The 22071-nt window shown below is 29.6% G+C and overlaps 2 protein-coding genes and 1 long non-coding RNA gene across 8 annotated transcripts in view; all 3 read right to left on the bottom strand.

Annotated features, from left to right (window-relative positions):
• Positions 1–22071, bottom strand: part of LOC126898962 (uncharacterized) — a 180102-nt gene that overhangs the window by 50696 nt on the left and 107335 nt on the right. The window lies entirely within an intron of this gene.
• LOC126898915 (CD109 antigen-like) overlaps positions 1–22071 on the bottom strand; it is a 61567-nt gene that overhangs the window by 15646 nt on the left and 23850 nt on the right. Inside the window, exons 2-3 of one of the 3 annotated variants that reach the window (XM_050673298.1) lie at positions 17721–17734; positions 6005–6091 (exon numbers count right to left, since the gene is read on the bottom strand). In XM_050673298.1, coding sequence (XP_050529255.1) covers positions 6005–6091; positions 17721–17731 — 98 coding nt within the window. In that variant the 5' untranslated portion in view covers positions 17732–17734. Of the gene's footprint in view, positions 1–6004; positions 6092–17720; positions 18037–22071 lie in introns of those variants that run through there. The other 2 variants (XM_050673297.1, XM_050673300.1) reach the window with 2 other exon arrangements.
• Positions 21079–22071, bottom strand: part of LOC126898928 (probable G-protein coupled receptor 158) — a 114206-nt gene continuing 113213 nt past the window's right edge. For all 3 annotated transcript variants that reach the window (XM_050673336.1, XM_050673338.1, XM_050673337.1), the window contains 2 exons: positions 21714–21750; positions 21079–21220 (listed from right to left, as the gene is read on the bottom strand). In XM_050673336.1, coding sequence (XP_050529293.1) covers positions 21094–21220; positions 21714–21750 — 164 coding nt within the window. In that variant the 3' untranslated portion in view covers positions 21079–21093. The remainder of the gene's footprint in view (positions 21221–21713; positions 21751–22071) is intronic.

Here is a 22071-nt window from a genome sequence, read left to right as displayed (position 1 = left end):
TTATTAGTTAATATTTTTATTAAAATTATTTGTAGATAAAATTGTATACATATTACATATATCGTTTAATTTAAGTTCAGATTTAGTAAATTTTTTTACAGAAACTTAAATTTAATAAATAATTTTCTCTAACACCACGAAAAAATAATAGATATGTATATCATTACTGTTGAATATGTTCAATAGTGATTTAACATAAATTGTTTTAAGAAAAACCCGATTTAGTTATAAATGCTGTTATCCAATTAAAACTATTTATACATTTTATTTGGTGTTGACAATAACGTATAACTCTGAATGTGATGTATTTGGATTTAAATTATATTTATGTTATATTTTCAATTAATAATAACTTTATTCGGATTTTTAGTGTAAAAATCTATACTTGGGTTTTATCATAATATTTACTACATGTTTTTAAGTAGCATATAGTTAAAAGTGATTATAAAACATATAACAAGCATATTTTTTATGTTTTATTATCGACAATTGATGTACTTCAAAAAGACAAACTTTGTTGTCAGTACATTGTTTGAAACAATATCGGCTATCTGTAAATATATTTATATTGATGAGCCTAATATATTTTTCATCGCCCAACATTGCTACGGTAACTATTTTTAATCTTCAGTTCCACCCTTTAAAATATTTTTCTTAAATAATGTATGTGTTATTAACCTTTTATCTGAGTATTCAACCTGTTTCTAAAGTTACGATGTTTATTTAGGTTTACAGTTGTGTAGAATGTACAACTTATACGTTAACATATGTATAGACTGGTAACGATAAGAATTACTATTCAAGACAGTTTTTTTTTATCACACACTTTTCAACGTATTATTACACAAACGATGACATTTTGGAATGTTACCACGTCGAGGAGAGTACGAGTGAAATTGTTTTCGATATAATTACAATTTAAATGCAGACACTCATATATACCAAACCATTGTTTTTGATGAAGACTGTTTCACTTTTACTTGATAGCTGAATTTATCATAATAAACCCATATTATTATGATAATAATAATAATTAATGTAGCAACTGTTCTCAACGTCACGGTCGGCGGTCATGTGACATAATATGTTAGAGATGCGATTTCATTAGATATTCGTTGTCATAGCACCAAAATGTTTAATACTATTCATGTTCAGTTTTACCGTTCATTATAAATTGAACTTGAGAGAGACTTGGTTAAATTCATCGTGAGAGAAAAGTCTAATTAATAAAGTTATAGCAATCAAATTATATCGGTTCATATTTTGGACCAAGATTATTTATATTCAAAATTTTAAACACATTTATACTCTGTCAATGCGATGACTGTTTATTCAATTAAGTTTAAGTAATGTTATTGAATTATTAATTTAATTAATTGCCCGATTCAATTAACGATTAGTGAATTCATTGTCGACGTTTAATGGTTTAAAGCAAGAAATTTCAATTGTTCCATTTATAATTAACTGATAACAATCAAAATTGGTCAAAATTTCAGATCTTGTCTTATCCAATGGCTTATGTTTAATGAAAATTTTTTTTTAACTAAAATAATAAATGTTAAATTTATAATCTTTTAACCATTAATTAATGCGTGNCAGATCTTGTCTTATCCAATGGCTTATGTTTAATGAAAATTTTTTTTTAACTAAAATAATAAATGTTAAATTTATAATCTTTCAACCATTAATTAATGCGTGTGTGGTTTACCGCTGCAGTGACTTCGCAACGGTTTTTAAGTAGGTAATTAGATATTATAATGGTCATCAAGCTTTTTTTATGTGCAAAACCATTTGTTTTCTCATTTTCATAGTGTGCATATACAATATTTTCATTAGAAAAATAAATAACGCCATTTTTGAAATAGCTGCTGGATTGTTAGTGTGGTATTAAACTATTAAAGTGTGGCAATGGCTCAATGATTAGTTCATAAACAATTAATTGTTTTTGATGGTGATAAATGACGAAAAAGGGGAAATACCATTAAATAAATATATATTTTCGGAAGAATTTCCTTTACAAATAATTATATGTAAAATATTTTATAATATTAACCAAATATAATACATTATATCTTCGAATTAGCATTATTTAACATTTTACACAGTAATGTTTAATTATTAAAAAAAAAATGCGTTTTGAAAAATTAAAATAACACAATATCTAACAAATTTCGGAATATCATTATTTTTCTTACACTTATTTAAAATTATTATTAGCAATACTTTGTTTTGAGAACGTTCTTAATGAAACATGTGCGATTTATTAAATTTCCATTTTGTTTGATGTGAAATTGAATTATCAGTCTTTTAAGAAGTTCTAGACGACTGAATAACTCTATGCGCACTAGTGAAATTCTTTTTCATATCGCAATAATGATACCTAATAATAATGTTACTATCCCATGAACCACTCCAATTCCATCGCAGTTCCGCAAATTTGACCACTAAACAATAATGTATCGGTGCACTATATATTGGTTTATCATGAACACTATTAAATACATATCGGATAAAAAATGAAATTCTGAAGGTTGGGATACCGATATTACTGTGTTTTCATTTTTTTCTTCTACTTCTATGGATTTCATAAATGCGTGCAAAATCAGTACCATTTTACCCATGATAAAATATCAATATTTTAATTTGAAGAATTTAAATTCCATTCCATTGGCTAGTCCGTATTTTTTTATTGGAATCCCATTCACTTCCAATAATTTTAAAAGAACCATAAAATTTTTATAATTATAAATTTACTTGAAGCGAAGGTAAAAAATGTTTGTAAATAACAAATGTAATTTAACTAAAAACCTCGGCGATTGTTAAACACAATGTCAATAAATTGACATTCTTCTAAAAATAGTTAAATATTATTACTGTGTAGAAACATATAACAAAATTAATTCAATTATTGATGATGAGGTGGCTTATAAACCGCAAAACCGTGGGTTTTGGTAGCTTAAATATTTAAGTATACCCGTGGCATCATGTATACCAAATACTCATTATAGATGTAAAATTGTAAGCGTTTCCCTCATATGATCTTGTGAAAGTAACATCAAAGTGCCATCGAATTGTAATGTTGGAATAACATAATAAAAACGAGGGCAAATTACAGCGTAGGTCGGTATGTATAAGAACAGTATTGTAGGAATCTCGAGGATTTGAAACGTGCAAGTCGAAAATTACTCGCACGTTTTCAATATTTTAATATGGTATCATATTATAATAATTCGCGAAAGTCGGTTGAACTGTTGTTTAAACGGTGGGCGTTCGCCCTCGTGTTGAGTAGGTGAACGCAGAGCCGACTTTGCGAATTTTAAAACGGGAAAATACCTTTTAATGGACTAAAACAGACCCCATTCCCCACATTATGAATAAACGTCCGAAAAACGCGTAAAATGTCATCTCTTCATCTCATCACAAAACGTTTAGGTAAATTGGGGTTGAACTCGTGTCAAACTTTGGCTGTAATATCCATCTCAGTCTATTTTACACACATCATATGAATTATAAGATAGCCACTTAAATGTTATATTTATGACCCGGACGGTCGACCAATGTAATTGCATGACAAACCTCTGTAGTACACGCATAATGACATATATCAACAAATATATGTATAACACATGCGGATACGTCGAGGAAAGTTAGCCTCGAACAGAATCTATGGATTGCGACAATAGGACAAGTAGGTCACGTCACAGCCGGAACTAGATGCCCGGCAGTTACAGCGATGAAAGTTTAGACGGACAAAGCCCGTGCAGAAACTTTAAATGCAAAACTAAAAAAATTATTTGTTGGAAATTATTGTGTAGAGACAAAAGATTGTTTACAATCCGTGCATAATGTGCAAATATTCACATCCTTACTGAGTTAAAAGAATAAACAGGAAAAATACAGCCTTAGTCTATAAGCAAAATTAATTCACCTAAAATAGTAGACACAATTAAGTGGATTTTCTTTACAAGACTTATGAGCAAATGAATCTATCAAATAAAAGTTTATTCATGATACTAAAAGAAAAATTATTGCTGAACGAATGATTTTGCATTTTGTTAAATTATTCTGGCCGTTTTTTTTTTTATAAATATAAACACTTTTGCAAGCCTACGAAAAAATTTGTGCGAATCGCAAAATACACCTAACCTACGTTAGATTATTTACTCTAAACATAACCATGAAAACTTTCATTTTTGTTAATTATTTTTTTCGTCGTAGTATTGTAAAACAACATTTTAACAATTTAAAAAACGGTTGAATAACAGCCGAAATTCAAAAAAATGAAATTTTAACGCCAATTTCTAGTTATAGTTTTTACAATTTAAATTTTGTTGTATTTGTCTAATAATTAGTTTGGAATTTAAATTTTCACTACAAAAATACAGTTATAACTATTTGTTCAATTATGACAAACATTGACACAAGAACTACTTTCACGTCCAACTGTTTTTGTTACCTATCATTTTTTAATATATTTTATCCTCTTTTATATTTATTTATACAATAATACTATACATAGTGAACCATTTATTGTTTTTTTTTTTTGTTAAGTTTATTTGTATAAAAAATGTTCATAATTAGGTATATACTTATTTATAAGTCGTGTTTTTTATAATACGAGAAATTAGAATTAAAAATTATGATAAATCCTATACGTTACATATAAGAAATTTAAGTTTATCATTAAATTAATTACTCTTCAATATTTAACACCCCACGTATTTCTCTAACCAGAATTATTTGTAAACATTAGACTTAAACCAAAATAATTTTAACACTTCCTGTAATCAATCACGATTTGCAACTATTCAATCATCGTGCACGTTTCTGTCGTCATATATAGTCGATCCTTCTTATTCATACGCACATATTCTCTTCGTTGCTTCATTTATTTTCTTATAATTTAGCATTGTTGTTAATTTTGAAAATCGTTAATTATAATTATTATTCTGTTAAATATTGGATGAGATCTATTTTCAAAAAAAACTAGTTTCCATTATTCAATGTCACGTGGTTTTTAACTTATTATACGATGAAAAATATTAATACTATTGAAAATGTTATTTTATTTTTGAATAATACTTTAAAATAAATCAATAGTTCATGTACGAAAAGTTCGTTTGCATTGATTCCACTTGCGTAATTCTGTAATGTTTTAATGATTCAAAGTTTTAAGGTAACTAAATTATAATATAGTCTGAATGATTACACGGTTAACAGTTCTTATCGAGTGAAAAGTCGCATTCATATGTAAATTTATCTTGTGAAAACATTCTTAACTTATACAATATAATATTAAACGCTTCAGTTGTAATAAAAAGTTTTGTAAGCCTTCGTTATCATTGTAAATGAAACGGTAGAACCGATATAAACAAGAAAGCGTTTGTGGTTCTAAGTTGGTGATTTTGTCCAACAAAAGATTTTATTATTTTGTTTTTCGGTGTTCATTAATTACAAAACTAACTTACATAATATTTCCAAAGAAAACGTTATTTTAGAAATTTATTTTGTATTCCAATTTAAAATTTATAGAGTGAATTGTTAGAGCCAGACGCATACAAAAAGGAACGATAATTTTTGATTTTAATATCCATATATTTCAAAAGACTTTAGTTCTAAAACCATTTCATTGTCGTTCGATTATAGTCCTCGTTTTAGTACGCTGCATTTTAAATGTCTTATAACAATAAGAGTATTTATAATATTCACCACTTTTATTCGTTATATATTTTTGAATGTCGTTTAATCTAACCACTGTTTTGTTTTTACGAAAAAAATGGAACAATACCTAATAATGAGATATTCAATTTTGAATTTTATCAAAGGTATACAATGCTATGGTTGATAGTAAAAAAAATATATATGTATATATATATTAATTTAACATAATGGAAGTGGTCGTATGCTTTTTTATTAGTTTATTCTAAAAAAATAGAATAAAAAATAAAAATTTAAATACTCAAAGGATTAATCTATAAATGAGTCATGTTTTATTTTTACTTACCCATTTGTTTGTATCTGGTTTTGACCAAAGGTAGTAGAGGCAATTGCCAAAAACCATAATAACACCGCTAACATGTTTGGTATTGTTCTGAAATAAAAAATGCACATAAACAATCAGACATATGAATATAATAGTAAAAAACGACAAAAATGAAAGCTATAATATTATCTTTCAGCCAATCTTGGTAATACAATATATAAATAACAATGGGTATACAATTGGGTATATCCACTATTTAATATACTTAAATGGCAATGTAATCTCTCTAAAATTTCGTCACCAAGGTCAAAATGCAAGGTTAAAAAAAAAAAAAAAATGTGCAAAAAACAATATTTAAGTGAAATATAATTTCATTATTATTCTATTTTCTTTCTCATATTAACTTGGCAAAGTGTGTATTTTTAAAATATAGACTAATAAATATTGACTTAAGTTTTGTCGTGTTATGGATAAATATAAAATTATTAGGATATTTTTTTACTTACAGAGTTTATACTAGGAATGTTATTATGCTTCAGATATTAGATATACTAATATGATAGTATAATATGATTTATGGTCTAATAGAGTAGAAATTTGATGGATGGAATAAAAGAAAGGGCATTTATAACTAGTAAAGATGCGATGATGGTTAACATATAATAGCTAGATATAGTGACATCAGTAGACAAATAAAGTGTAATTGAGTGTTTTGGTAGTGTATTTATTGTAAGGATGATTACATTGGCTCAAACATATATCAGTTAACAAATATTTAACTAGACAATTGTTAGTTTTTATTATTTTATAAAAAAAATAATTTTTTTTTAAATTAACAGATATTGTGTGAACAGTCGGCTAGAAAGTTTATTATGTGGTTTTGTCGGGGTTGGTTTACGGATATACTCAAGTCAGTCGTTGAAAAAAAGTATTTTCTTACAGAAACGACAACGTTCTAGAGAATTACTTGAGAGAACGTTCATATTTTTAACATTACGGTATAGTTAAGCTAACAAAATCAGTGGATTACTCCTCCTGTATGTTTTATTTATGGGCCAGTGTTCAGCGAATACCAAACGTGACTCGTCTACAACCAACCACCCGTGAATAATCAGATCTGACATTTAGCTTCATTAATTTACACAAATATTGTTCCAAAAATTACATATTTAAAGATATGAACTCTATTTTTTAGATGTATTCTCATTTTTTTAATAGCAAACTGCCATGAATGTGAATGCTGTCTTCTTGGAATACCGTAGTATACCTCCTATGGTGTTATTGATTATTTATTAGCAATGCAAATCAGGAATAGAAAAGCGAAGTTTGCTGGCAGATAATATCTCAGTTTTTAGCAGAGCTATTGTTTGAACGTTTCACGAATTAAATCACAAAGTAGTGTGAAATCGTATGGTTTTATTTTCCAAAGAACTTCTAAAATAAATAAACACATAACAGTTATGAAATGTATAATTACAAAAAGCGAAAGCGACAAAGAAGATTTTCGATTATTTTATGAACCGTACAATAAAAAACGGTTATACGGTACAACGTACAGGATATAGAATGTGTTTGTAGTGTAAATGTTATCGATTTAATTTCGAATGTACTATAGAACTGTAGTATTTTATCGGGATGTATTTTTTTTTTGTAAAGTTGGCTGATCGTATAAACTGTTTATTTTTCAGAGACATCATAAGATTTCAGGAAATAACGGTCACTGGAGCGTATTAAAACAAATTTCATGTACCTACACCTATTCAGTTTTTTTTTCTTGCACTCAAAACACGATCGCTTTACAACAAAACTCATTTAAAAGAAAACTCATTTGGAAACTCTGGATGGCGAATAACAATTACATCATAAAGCAAGGACTCTTTGTTTTAAAATTGTCAGTAGAAAAAAAGATTTCCATAATTGTTGGTAAAACCGATATAATTGATCCGTTTCGCTTTTTAAATGACGAATGAAAAAATAATATTGCCATGTACTAAATTTCAGGGACAATTATATATAAATATAAATTCTTAAAAACATTGCTTTGTATTACTTTAATCTTTTATTTTATTGATTACGATGAATAACTTTAGGACACGTTTTGTATGTAGTGAAAACTGAAAAATGAGTTCCTTGGTTACTATACTAATTTATAATAAAATAATTTAAAAAATATTTTACATTTAAATACCAATTTTTTTGTCCGCTATTTAATTGCAATGCATAGTTGATTTAATTTTGGTAATTTCTATAAATGGCCCAGCAAATTTAAAAAAGATACCGACAATGATTAATAAAATTTCCCAAAATATGCTAATTTGTAATTTATGTACATTATAAACGTGAGAATTTTTTAAATATATCTAACCAACAAGAAGTTAACAGTTAATATTCATTTCACGTTTTGATAAGAGCGCACGTCGTGAGTTTTAACCGATTGGCAAAGTGTAGTGACGGCACACTAAGTTAAGCACCTGGCGTTTATCTACTCTTTGTGCTAAATGGTTTAGATAACGGACTTGCCCGGACCGTGTGCTTTGAAGTGAGAAGCTCGCTTCATGGAATCTGTTTCGAAACAGTAAAGTATAGCGGACAGTGACCTGGACCTTATAAACAATATATTCACAAAAAGGAATCTTGGTATTGATAAGAACTAAAATTATACGATGTTATTTTTTGAAACTAAACTCTTATGACTTGATGTGTACGGTGTTGAGTTATTGTTATGTCAAATAACAATATTTTAATCAAACAATTAAATCGAGTTAACTATAAGACAATTTACTGCGCACATTATAAGAATAGACTCCCGAAAGTATCACTCTATCATAACAAGGAACTAAACAAGTCAAGGTCTTTTCAGTAAAATTTAATAAAATATTAATTAGAGTGGAAATGCACGTCTCAGTCGAGAGGGATAAATGACTCAAAGTTTCATGGTTCAATAGAACATATCAAGGGAATTGTATACTACAACACCTAATCTTTATTGTTTGAAACGACTGTTTTGTATACTAAATTGGCGACATACGGGTAATTAGTATAGGGGAAAATCGACATGGTTTTCCATATGTGAATCGTTATGACAGAAAATACTACGCATGGAGACGAATAATTGCGTTGTATTTTTTTAAGGTTTTGTTTTTAAAAACTAATTTTACAAGGGAACACAATTAGCCATTAACATTAAATTCTACGATCCATCGCAGTGAAAAATTGTTTTAAATATTCTAATATTTATCTCTACGTTAATAGATATGTTATTTTTTATAGAGTTAAGTAAAGTGTATGTTGACGATATAATTCTGCTCGTTTGTATGATAATTATTACGTTACTTTCGGTTTCTGCATACGTTATTATCAGCGATAGTTTTTTTTTTTTTAAGAAAATTGCTCTTGGAAGTTAAACACGTTTTAGTAGGTGAAATGTCTTTTCTTGATATAATTATCCCTTTAGTTATAACAGATGGCTCTATTATAGAAACATATTATCTGTGACGGATTCGCTTTAGGAAGTAAACACCGAGTGCCACTGAATGAACACCAATTATATAATTTAGTTATTAAATTTGATTAAAAACTTATTTTTTTGCATTGTCTAATATTATCATAAAGTCGTGTCAAAGCAATTAACGTTGTTTTATTTGTCCTAATGTAATTCATCGTTGCGTGTACATGTTCTTCCCTTTCTCACGCGGACAACAAAAGCTGTATGTTTTATAGTTATTTTATGCGTATTGAAACGTTAAATTAGTGATGTCTGAAGGAATTGGGAATGACCTCAACTCTATAGCCTCTCTGGGGCCCCCTCCAAAATGGTATTGTATATATTCACAATATCCGTGTATAGTACGCGCGTAACGTCAATAAGTTGTTTTCAACAAAAGAAAGTGTTCTTGCGATCGTATACTCAAAATTATGATTGTGTGCCGACATATGCACACAGTGGAATAGTAATGATAATAAAAAATCGTGGGGCGGACGGACAACAACAACTGCCCACGCCGTCGCCAGCGATCTGCTATTGTGCAATTACTTTATAATGCCCACACGTATGAATCTTACACGCACAGGTGTATTCTACACGGTACAAACAATACGGACCAACGATGACGACTATCTCAGCCGAAGGATCTGTTTAAATCGTCAAATGATAAACCCCTCGTTGCCAGTTCCGCTTCTATTTTAGTTGTATTCGTAAACCTAATGAACAATAACGACGTCTAAGTACAATGCTTTACCTTGTTGGACAATAATTAATTTCGGTGTTTAAAAATGCGACAACATATAATGCAATTTTTCCTATTAATGTTTCGTTTCTGTAACGAGGTCACAAAATTTAAAGCTCAGGGCATTACGCGCTCCGAACGTTGTTTTTTTAATGATAACAATGGTCTTCTGCACATAATAACAAAACGGTTCTCGGGGCGCAATACCGAGTGTGACCTATCGAAGCTTTTTATTATTCTCTACTAATTGTTTTTATTTATGAGTAGCGCCCACAATGGAGTTCTAAAATTGTGTTGAAATAATAATAATGCACGACTCTATAAGATTGATATACCGATGGGGAAAAGTGATTAAAAACGGTTCCAAGTATTAAGAAAAAAATGAATACGTCGTGCTATCCCTGTGGCTGTGAGAAATTATTAAATTTCGATTCGCACGAATGTTTTGACCGTTGTCTAGTTATTATTCTCGTTGGGTTTGAAAAGCGATAAAAAAAAAAGCAAGAGGTAAGCCGTTTGAAGATATTGGAATTTTAAGTTGCACTAGATTTAAGATGGCGAGGTAAAGAGTACTTCAGAGGGTAGCCAGGCCGTTACCGAAAATCCAAACAAGATATTACCATACGGTTTTCTGAGAAACGTTCATCTCAGTTTTCCAGTCTACTGACTATTATTTCTAACCGCTCAGACATAAGGTCGTCTGTTTGTTTTTGTTTAACTATAAACCCCGTAGACAAGTTGACCGCCATATTTTTGCATCAGATGCATTAAACGCAAAATAAAATATCATTGTTGAGTAATTTATGACTATGAAATGTAAATGCATTTGTTATACTTTTAAACAATATTATCGGATAGTATTTTTTATTTCACCCCATAAAAATACTTCATGTATCATAAAAACCTTTAGATTTGTTCTATTACATAGTCCTCAAGAGTTCTTTTGATAATTAATGAATTCTCCAATTGATATTGTTGAACCAGTCGTACTCACGCGCAAACTTCGTCAACCGTAAACAGGGACTACTAATAAACTTTGAATTGCAATTATACGTATACATCCGGAAAACGGAATTTCACGACTAATCACGTATGTTGATAGTTTAACTGTTGATTATGTGCTTATACATAATATACGGGTTCATTAAAAATTCTTGTGACTTTGTTATTCATATGTCAAATACCATTTAATACTATCCCTAGGAAATTCTTGGTGTGATTATTTGTTTGTATTGAGTTTAGGTATACAGTTGATTTAGAAGACACAATGATAATTGACTTGTGTGGCAAGTACGCTGAATAATGTTTGCTATAGTATATTCATAACACGAACAACTGAAATAATAATAACAACATGTCATCCTGTTATGTAGAGTGAACAGTGATGTCGCCTTCGGAAAACGCAATAATTACTTAATTCTATATCGAATCGAAGCAGCGAATCTCCTCTAGGCATAGACACTGGTCAACTGTATTTTGAACAATAGCTCATCTTGTTATCCGAGTGTGTGTGCTATGCTTTGTACTGTTCTCGGCTTTTTGAGTTCATCGCCCCATTGTATTGCACGGGCTCAGGTTTAATTAAATAACGTGCTGGTAGAGATTAAACATGTAGCATATCAAGACTGAAGAAACATGTCAATGATTTTCTCTTAAAAAAAAAAATTTTTTTATTTTTTTGTTTTTAAAACGCATTCATAATATATATAAATATGGTTAAATTATTTAGGTTTTTTTATGTTAATAATAATATTCAAAAGTTCATGAAATTATCGATGACATTTGATTACACATAGCTCTTTAAATCATTAAGTTTCAATGAATATTAGTTTATAAGAATATAAATTTATTATTACAGTTGTTAATAAATTTAGAAAATCAGTGGAGATATATACATTTATTCGTAACAAATATGATTAGTTAAACGAGTTCTGATTTATTCATAAAATGTTCAATTAAACACGTATTTAATTTAAGCGCATAAAAAAATTGTACTTAAACTTTAATTAAGATGATAATAATTAGATTACTTTTTTAAAAAATTATTAGCATCAATTATAATTCTTAACTTGACTTAAATTATTTAATATAATTTATTTTTAACAAACAATTTTGACAATTTTTTATTTTCGATGCGAACCCAATACTTTATTCCATATGTTTAATTTATATTATTGTTACGCTGTAATCGCGTCGCGGAAACGGAACTGTGGTTTTGCACAACGCATCCAGTTTTCGTTTTTTGACTCAAAATAATTAGACTGTGATAATTTAATGCAGGTCTATAAAACTTTATGCATTAAATTATTTTAATTCCTATTTAGGAATAATTAAAAATTATTGTGTTTTCGATGAAGAGTGTTTCAATGTTTAAAATTAAAACTATATCAAAAATATTATTGAATTAAAACTAAAAAATATTAAACTCAAAAAGCCACCAAAAAAATCGCGGATACGAAATACGTTTCAGCAACAATGTTACCATTATCAACGCTAAACACGTACGTAATTTTTTTGTAGCTTTTTGAGTTTAATATTTTTTAGTTTTAAATCAATAATATTTTTATTACAGGTTGAATTTTAAATAATATTAGTCACAAGTGATCAATTTTTATTAAATATGAGTATAACGAACAATATCGTTTTTATTTTATGATTCTTGTATTTCTCACGACATCCGTTCACTTCTTGATACGTTTTCCGTTTATGGAATACATTTTGAATTTTCGGATAAATATTATAATCTGTATATTTGTTTTTATTTTTCATAGTATCTTACTATCACAGACAATGATCAACAATCACGCTTTATGTTTCGACATGCTTGTAGTTAACGCTTTTGCAAATAATCACTACTATTTACTTTAGTTGAATGTTTGTCTTACGCGTGAAATTCTATCCGCTGTGATACAATCAGCGTTTAACATACTTTGTATGATTCAACAAACAATTGAGTCATAAGTATGTAAAATAAAACACACATTAACAGTAATACGAGTTCTTTTAATAGTGTAATAGTGTCCAGTCTTGAAGGAGTACCATAGGAATAGTTAACTTGCTACAGTGATTAAGTATTGCTGTAACAGATTTTCAGGTGGGTAGGAAATTCGTGCATAGGATCTTCGGGATTTCGTGACGATTCCTATCATAGTTACTTTGTATTAGTGGAAATGTGTACACGTATAATTGCGAACCATTTGTTTAATGACTCTAGTTAACCAAATTGAACGAATGAAATGCGGAGGATAATGGCAACTCGTTTTAAAGTAATTGCGATAGCTGTTTGAGCTACGAGTTGTGTAAAATAAATCTGTTTGCCGTTTGGTTGAGCCTTTGTAAATAATAAAATTCGTTTTATTCTATGAAGCTTGTCGAAGAAAATTGTATTACATTTTGATCCATAGTAAAACGATAGTGATGATGAGTGAGAACAAGTGAAAAACGTCCGACATGTTTTTTGGGATGGTTTTTGGAGGGGTACTGACGACTTTTTTCCACACTATTCCAAAATCAACAGTTATCATATTACCCAGTTACGAAATAGGGTTTATCCGTAATTGGATTTCGTTGTTGTATTCCAAAACAAGCCGTTTTCAAGCGGCTCTGAGTTTTCTATTGATGGATTTATTCAAGGGAAATATCAACAGAATGGTTTTATGATCGTCGGAGGACCCCGAGGGAGAAATCAATTTTTACTTCGCCAACTACAGACTTGAATCATTTGTGTGCCGTGTACTTAACATACAATAAAACAGTCAATTCGCAGCCGTAACCTCAAAAGCTATTAGGTTCCACCGGTCCCGTTCTTAACGATAATTCAGAATTTAACAATTGGTGCAGCGAGCAGATAATTGGCGAGTCTAAGGCGAATTGTGTTTTATTAATCGTTCACGGCGATTACTTTTTTACTGCCAATGTTCTCGGTATCCGAACGTGTCGTTATTTCGCCTGACTAACGATTTACAGTTAAGTTGTCTCGAATATAGCCAAAGAAAGAAACACATTATGTCTTAGCGTGGGTGTATTCGCAAAACAAGGTTTGGATAGTGTAAAATTGCGAGACGATAATATGCAAATACCAAGTTTAGGTAAGGCAAAAAAAAAAAAAAAAAACTGATATATGTATTCTAACGTAGAAACAAACTCTGGTTTACTCTAAACAATCCAATGTGCCAACGGAAAATATAAACGGCTGCTGTTATATTAAAAAGAAATATTTACCGGGTACTGTGAACAACACACATCCGGATTTGTGTGTATGGCGCGTCGACTGATGTTAACAAACTAATTTTGTTTTTTCAATTTTTACATTATGTCATTATGATTTTGCGATATTGTGGGTTTCGAAATCTGACGACCCACGGTTAAAATATGATGCATCGGGCAAATAAGGCGTATATGCGATGGGCACGGCTCTGTTGGTGATTCATCGTTGTGGGCGCTTGTGTTAACAATTTTACTCGAGAAAAAAAATGATTCATTCAGAAGAACTAGCACCAGATAATATGGACCAGATGGAAGGACGCTAAAATTTTTGATATTTTCAGTCTTGTCAGGTGTACACGCACCTGTAAAATTAATCGAGTACAAGTGTGTCGACCGACGGCATTGCACAAAACGTTCAACTGATAGTAACAGTTAGTAGATTGGATGCAAAAATTTTTATTCCAACGTTTGATTTCAGATGGCTTTAAATAGTCTAGGAAGTGTAAGTGGGAAATATAAACTGACAGACGGTATTTTTAAAATGTGGACGACAACAGAAAATTTGTTGTTTAGTTTTAATGTTATGATTCACAGACGTTTAACCCAGTTAAAAATACGTTCGTATTTCATATTATTAAGATCTCTTTAGTAAATATTTTTACAATCGTTTTGCTGAACTGTGTAATTGCATTAGTTGTGTATAATGTTCAGAAGATAAATGGCGCAATCAGTTGGATTACATTAGTGTTGTCATAAAAACTTTTCAACGGTATTTTAACAAATGATTTTCGCAAACTTAATCAGTAACACAGTTGGTTTTTAGAATAGGATTCGCAACAAACTTAAGTAGGTTAAACTACATGTCGGTTATATTTTTGAATGTTTCAGTTTTGTAAGTCGCGATATTTGCTGGAGTTTTTGTAGCGCGTATGATCATAACACGTTTAAACGTTTTTTAAAAGACCGATTTCACCGCGTTAAAATATTGAATAGGTTTTCACTAGAACAGTAATTTTCGCGTATAGCATAAAGCTACGTTAAGTGTTAAGAAAAAATAGTTTTAGATAGAATTGAGTTACAAGATTTATTGAGTAAACCATCACCATTACCTTTCTATAAATCAAAGAAAAAACAGTCGAAGAAAGACTAACGATCTATCCGGTCCATTGTACAATTCAGACGCATTATTAGTGTTTTATATTGTATAATTATCTCATAAAAAAAACATTATGTTACGGACTACTGGACATCAAATGACAGTAATAAGTTTCTTTTGGGATAAAAAATACTATTAATAGAACCTGTATCAAAACAAAGCCGGGCAGTATCTGAATAAATTATAGTTCAGTTGGTCACCGTGTTAAATAGTTAGTCATAATAATTATTGTAATGGCTAATTAAGTTAACTAGGGAAATACTTTAGTGAAACACTTCAGACGTCCTTGCTAAATATGGATCGGTCACCATGTAAGGTAATGAGGATTAGGAAGGTCGTATTACGTAATAAAATAATATTAAATTAAAAGAAAATGTGTGGGCGTCTGTGATTTATAATTCAGGTAAACGTAGAAAATTGACAAACTAATATGATGAGTTTTTTTATGGATTAAAAGCGATTGAAGCAAATGGGTTTTGGCTTTTTGTAGATGTCGTCGTTACTCGAACACGATGAATAACCGGCTGAGGGTTTTTCACTAACTATTTTTTACGATCAACAGACTGCAGCTAATATAATATATGACATGTCATGTCGTCTTTATTGTCGGGGGAGATAAAGTTTAAAAAGAGTCATATTCTTGTGTAAAGGTAAAACTACCCTTTCGATTATACTTTATTTTTATTCGCCCTGTCAGTGTCAAGCCACCGAAATTACTTTTATTAAAAATTTGTGTCATGCGCCTCGGAACAATTAGTATTTCCAAACGGTTGTGTAAAACCGTTATCGTTTGCTCGTTCATTAATAATTGTTTGTCTAGTGTCCGTTCATTGATACATTAAATATTAATGACGTTACGGGACCTGCTCGTATCACATTGGGTTTAATATCTTTCAAATGCAATTTTAATCTATAATAAAAAGGTTTTGGGCACAACTCGGAGATTAAAATGATCGTTAACACATATAGAATATAGTGGTACCATACCACGAGGTGTAATTAATACTATTTTTCTTTAACACGACCGAGCAAAAACATATAACCAGACCGCCTACGCTTTATGAGAAAATGTTCCTTTACAGTCGACTTTATAATAGGTACATTAGACCATGACGGCATGTGCATTTTTAAGTGTAGGTAGTAGTTAGTTGAAAATTTTATTTCTTTTTACACTAAAAAAGCGTTTGTTTGGAAACTGTTTAAGGGATTTCTTACTCCTTTTGATATCAAACGAATGTTGTTATTGAAGCCATATGGTCCTAATCCGAATCATAACAGATGGTCGGGAAACTGGTGCGGATCAAGATCAAGGTTGTCGAGACCATAATGACAAATTTTAAACCGGATTCTTAAATGATATTACCCTTGTGGTGGGTTAAAAAAAATATTTCTAAACATTATTTTTATGTAAATATCTTGAAAATTCCATGACATTAGTTATTAAGTCATACTTTATACATGAAATAAAGTAATACGATCAGCCTGGTGGTAAAATAAATATAATTCTATAAACAAAAATCATTAGGTTTTTAAATGTAAATTGATCTATGGAATAAATTAGTAACTTCTGAATACTCGAAAACACATTTCATGCTCCTTTTAACACTAATGGACAATTGTTATCTGTTTGCTTATACATTAACGGACCTAAAAGACAAACAGTCTGAAATCGAGTTGACCTTTGAAATTGAAACACGATTACGATAAAATCGGTCCAAATTGACTGTTTTTACAAAAAAATATACAAAGAGGAAAAAAGTGTGAGGTCATCATTTATTATTATTGTGCACGTCCATTTCGTGTAAGGGATAACTAAGAGATTATTCTGGTATAGTGTTGACAATTTTTTTTTCATTTTAGAAAGCGACAAGACAAAATACTGAGGATGGCTTCAGGACCTTTTAAATCCCAGAAGTATATATCAAAGTTTTTACCGGAATTTCGCTCGACTTAAAAACAACAATGATAATAAACGTATAACCCTGCGTGCCTTTCGTTTACAATCGTACACAGAGATTATCAAAATTACAAAACGCGTATTATTCAATAATTATTTCTGTGCAATTATGACTTTTATCAGCGAGACACGAGTTTTGGACGAGCAAATGAATTCGAAATTACATTCTATTATATTGATTCGCTTTCTTACTTGTTTCTCATTATATATTGTCGTCGAGTTGTAACAAATGTTTTGGCGATTGTAATCCTTAGAAAACTTGAGCCTCTAACAGTGCATAGCCACGACTTTGCAGAACTCGTGATGCGGCCAGGCGTTCGCAGTGCCCGGCAGTACTTAAACGAACTAGTTGAGTTAACAATTAAAAAAAATTCAATATAAATAAAATCTATAAGATACTGTGTACCATCGGTTTGTTCGACGGGAACCGGCTCGACGGGGTTATAACCGGATGAGTGGTAATCGACTGACGTTCATGTATGTCTTCGGCAAACTAATGCGTGCGTGCGTTTACCGGGCCGACGTTAATTAGGAACGCCGACCATTCGCCGGTAGAAAGGGTGGAAGAAGCGGAGGAGAAAATAGCTGCGGTGATGGTGGTGGCAACGGATGGAAAGGTGTATCCGCCGAGGTGGGCACTATTACCGAGTACATTAAAACGTTAACGTTATTATTGTTCTCTTCTGTAGAGGGGAACGCAGGTACGTCTCAAACGGCCAAACCTGTTTCGTTTGTATGGTCGATAATTTTCCTCAGGAGATAATGTATATTACGGTGCAACGAGTGGCAAGTGCATTTTACTTTTTATTACTACATGACGCTGTGTATAGTAATGTACTGTTAATGCATACAAGAACAAAGTTGCATCTCGACAAAGTCGACCAATAAAATTGGTAGCAAAATTGGTTGTGGCGGAAGCTTTAAAGCTAACATCGGTATTCCCCGTACAGCCCAATATCATGTTGTTAATTTTTCATTTCTTTTTTTTTTTATCATAAACGATTGACAGATTTTAACAGTCTGTCGAAAAAAATTAATTATTACTTAGTGCATCAGGTAAAAACATAATTATGTCCCTGCGAATATAATATTGTACTTTTAACAGTCAATTTTAATAAATTTCAACTGTTAAGAGAGAATTTTTAATTTTCTCAAGGATTTCATTGTATAGGTTCAGTATTGTAAATGAAATTGGAACTCAGGCAATTTAAAATGTTCCAAGGAAATTCATAAATATTACCATGATTGTTAAATGGACGTAGGAAATCAAAGTAATTTAAATTCAAACTTTTACCTAAAGTGTTTTTCGAATCTCTGAAAACTGAGATTTTTTTTTCGTCAGAAATTTACATTCTGAGCCATTGTAACGTATAATTGTTCCTCTTTACCTTTGTAAAGATTTAAACTGCTAGTAATTAAAAAAAAGTTCTCTAAGTAACGCATTTTTATATCCTATCCATTTACTACAGTAAGTATTAGATTATGATAGGTTACATTTTTTTGAAGAATGTTAGATTAAATTTCTACCATCCTAATTTGATTTTATACGAACGTTTAGTTACATGTTAGTAGCCTATAATTTTCCTATTTATTTAATGTTTTTCTTACAACGCGTGTAATAATAACAAGATTAAATTTATATAAGTAGTTGCCAAACATAGGTGCATTAAATGATCATTCAGAAAAGTCCCAGAGCTACAACTTGAAATTCCAATCTAAAAAACAAACTATCACTTGTTTAAGCTTGCTACAACTAAAATAAATTATTGCTTTTATTTTTGCTAATTTTCTCTCTTTAAAAATATTGAATGATGACTAATTGGCGTTTTCAGTTCTGCCATAAATTAATTAACATAATTTACACCAAGTTGAAAAAAAAAACAAATATTTACTGATTAATTTTTGTTAATTAGCTTTTAGGTTCATGGGCTATGTTGGTTGAATTCATTGGAAAAATTATAAATGTAACTCTCTTTTATTTTTTAAGTTAACTTATTGAAATTTTTACTATAAAAGTATAATAAAAAAATGCTGTTATATAATATGAAAACAATAACATTTGAAAACGTTATTAATACATTATTTCCATTGCATAACTAGCTATAAACTAAAATAATATTCACCGAATAATTTTTTTTTTGTAGGGAATTCCCTAATTACTAATATTTTATATTATTCATCATACATATACATTTATTTAATTATAGGATTACTCGCAGCCTCTAAAAATAACCTTAGTTTGCATGTTAAAGATCCTTAATAATATTGTGCAACAATTCAGAAACATAGTAACCTAATAGAAAAAGAATATCACAGTAGGATACCTGTTGTAAAGATATCGACAGATTAATTTCTATTATTTACAAATATCACAATGTAAATGTTCGGTAGTTTATTATTTAAAAAATAATTACCATTGAATTAAAAAAATAAAAAATATTATCAACATGAGGGATTACTTGTAAAATATATTTGATGATTGAATTAATTTCCCGAATGAATAAATAGTGGATCTTTCAGAGATCTACCACAATTTTTGTTTTAATGTGAAACCAAACAAAATTAAAACTCAGTCTTTTTACTTATATTTTTTCAACGTTCAAATGGCTTATAAATTATTAAAATATTTTGTAATATTTAATTTATTATTTATATAACATTAATTTTTTGTGATGATTTTATTGAAATAAATTGACAAAATGTCAATAGTTATAATTAATCTAAATACAACATGCAAATATTACTTTACGAATATTGTGCAGAGTACTGACTTATATAACATTTGAAAAAAAATTACAAAAATACACAATAATTTTGATGAAAAATAATGTCTTTAAAATTTTATTAATAGTTTGTTTCAATGTTACCTAACTGTAAGTTTTGTTTATTTTAATTTTAAGTTCTCCAATATTTGTTATAACGATTGTAACGCTATTCATTTCACATTTATATTGAACGACAGCACATTCTTACTTTTTCATTTTTTTAGATACTCAAAAAATAACGTCGCTACTCTGCAACACTAAATTTGTCACGCTGTTCGTGACGCATTCCTGTACGTTGATATTTAAAAAGCCAACTGATGTGTTCTGTGACCGCGTTCTCGCAGACTTGGTATAGTCGAAGCAGTTATTACTATAATAACATATTATTTCTTGGAAGCTCATATCTTGCTGGAAGGCAAACACTAATTTATATTACTTCAATAACCATAATGCTACATTTGACCATTTAATGGTTTGCAGTATGGTAATAATAGTTTTTCAATGGCACCTATTACAATAAAAATAATTATGATGATTTTTTATGCGTTTTAAATCTCAACAGTAGTGTGATCAGAATAAGAAACTAAGGAATATCGACGGTTAAGTATAATATATGTAACCCTCTTAAGTATTGTTCTTTGATTCCTTTCTACGATTCTCTGTACACCGTTGTATTATTATTGCTCAGAGCAGCTGCTGATAGACCGTCTTTATTACACTAATAGTCGCCAATGGCCATCAAACGATGCACAGTACTAAGGTACCCAGCAAATTACATGTAGGTCATTTCCCGCAATGTTCTAGTTGTGTTCAACTAAGTAACACTTTGTTATTATAATATTCCTGGAACAACTTGACGCCGCCATTCGATATCCAGTACTTGCGGTAATATTTTTCAAAACAAAAGCAATCAGCCATACTGTTTTACTGAAAAACGATAAAATTTAAGTTGAGAAATAGCTGTGTGTGTATGTATAAAAACAAAAGGTACGCAATAACATACAGGATAAAGTTTTTAGGTTTAAATACACAACTTTTAAATTTTATGAGGGCATAAAAATATTTTGAATTGTACACATAGATACTTCTGTTTTTAAATTTGATTTTAAACCTCGAAAAATTTAATATCGTCGATCATGATTGAATAGTACAAGAAATTTGAATTTATATTACTTCAATGTATTAAAGTAATGAGTGAAGTCAGTTTTTCAAATTAATAATTTTAGTTGTGCTATAAAAAACACGGAACTCTTAAATGGAATTGAAAAGTTATGAGATACAGTTTAAGTTTGGCGGACTAAAAAGTCTAAAAAGACTTTAGTCCTATCCTAATGACTAAAGTTTTGATGAAAGGAAATAACAGATATGGGCTCAATACTAAATAATATAATATATAATTATTTTTGAAAACATAACTTACTTAAATTTAGCCAAGATAACTTGATGAATATTGCTGGTTTTAATAAAAAAATTATCATGTTTTTCATAATTAATATATTAAAAAAATATTGTTTCATTTTTTTTGAATGAAATCAGTATATTCTTTATTAAAATATATAAAAAATTATTTTGAAATAATTATGTGTACATAGTTTATGTTTTTTGCCTATAAATTACTGGTTTGTGAAAGGATGAACTTATGTGTGATAAATTTAAATAAATAATATTCTAGTCATTATAATATATAGATATAAAAAACCAATTATTATCATCAAATTTTTAGCCTTTATCCCAAATATTATGAATCGGTTCTACTTTCATTTGACAGGATTTATACA

This window comes from Daktulosphaira vitifoliae, unplaced genomic scaffold (assembly GCF_025091365.1).
Source record: "Daktulosphaira vitifoliae isolate Bord-2020 unplaced genomic scaffold, ASM2509136v1 Scaffold_2, whole genome shotgun sequence".
NCBI lineage: Eukaryota > Metazoa > Arthropoda > Insecta > Hemiptera > Phylloxeridae > Daktulosphaira > Daktulosphaira vitifoliae.
Note: the sequence above shows the minus strand (reverse complement) of the source record. Positions and strands in the feature narration are given on the sequence as shown.